The sequence below is a fragment of the Trichinella spiralis genome (genome assembly GCF_000181795.1).
Source record: "Trichinella spiralis strain ISS 195 chromosome Unknown Scfld712, whole genome shotgun sequence".
Taxonomy (NCBI): domain Eukaryota; kingdom Metazoa; phylum Nematoda; class Enoplea; order Trichinellida; family Trichinellidae; genus Trichinella; species Trichinella spiralis.
The window spans coordinates 1-917 of record NW_003527651.1 but is presented as its reverse complement, the minus strand read 5'-3'; the positions used below and the strand labels follow the sequence as shown (position 1 = coordinate 917).

General features: G+C 39.4%; 1 protein-coding gene across 1 annotated transcript; it reads left to right on the top strand.

Annotated features, from left to right (window-relative positions):
• Positions 1-314: 314 nt before the first annotated feature.
• On the top strand, positions 315-891 carry Tsp_14861 (conserved hypothetical protein; the record flags this gene model as incomplete). The annotated part of the gene is made up of 2 exons (XM_003370462.1): positions 315-690; positions 772-891. Coding segments are annotated over exons 1-2 (496 nt in total), but the record flags the coding sequence as incomplete, so codon positions are not given.
• Between the last annotated feature and the right edge of the window lie 26 nt (positions 892-917).

Genomic DNA, 917 nt, shown 5'->3' with positions numbered 1-917 from the left:
CCTTACTGAATCAAGAGGGTAATGAAGAATTCCAAGATTCGCATTACTTGCGGAATCAAAGACACGTTCATTGTTTCCTGTATTATTTCAATCATTAAGAAGAGATACTCTCTATTCAAATTCCTTCATGAATTTTTTCGATGATTTTTTTTCCACTGTAGGATTTGAAGTTTCTGGAGTAATCGAATCGATTGGTTCAAATGCAAAAGCAGCAGAATTGAATTTAAAAGTTGGCGATCGCGTGGTTGTTTGGCCCAGTGAAGAGATGGCAAAATACGGGTAGGATATCAAAATAAATTTGGGAAACAAAATGGATGCACCATACATTGGGTGTTGTTTTCAGATATGCGGATCTGATTTCAGTCCCAAATTTGGAGGATTTGATTAAAGTCCCGGATTCATTTTCGATGAGTGTCGCAGCGATGCTACCTGCAGGAGCAACGTGGGCTTATGCTGCCGCAATGCAGAGTTTGCAAACAGTGGAAGCTGTTCTCAGAACTCAGAGCCGTTGCAACTTGTTGATTGTTGGAGCTGGTGGATTGGGTCTCTGGTTGTTGAAAATGTGCAAATACTATCTTGGTTCCAACGGTGAAAGACCGGTCAACATTTTGGTTGCCGATGGAAAAGAAGAGCGACTGTCTTTAGCCGAACGCAACGGCGCTGATTGCGTGGTTCATTGGGATGAGTCAGGTTTTGTATTTGAATTAATCATTTAATAAAATTGTTTTTAGAAAATGTAAAAAATAATTTTAAATAATCTTTTTTTTCTAGAATTTGAGCAAACTTTGATTACCCGAACTAAGGACGCGGCACGTAGTGGATTGCAAATCATATTTGATTTTGTAACCAGTCCTCCAAACTGTGACGCGTTCTCTGCACTGTCTTGCCGAAGTAAGAAACTTTTTTTCTTGGCCTAA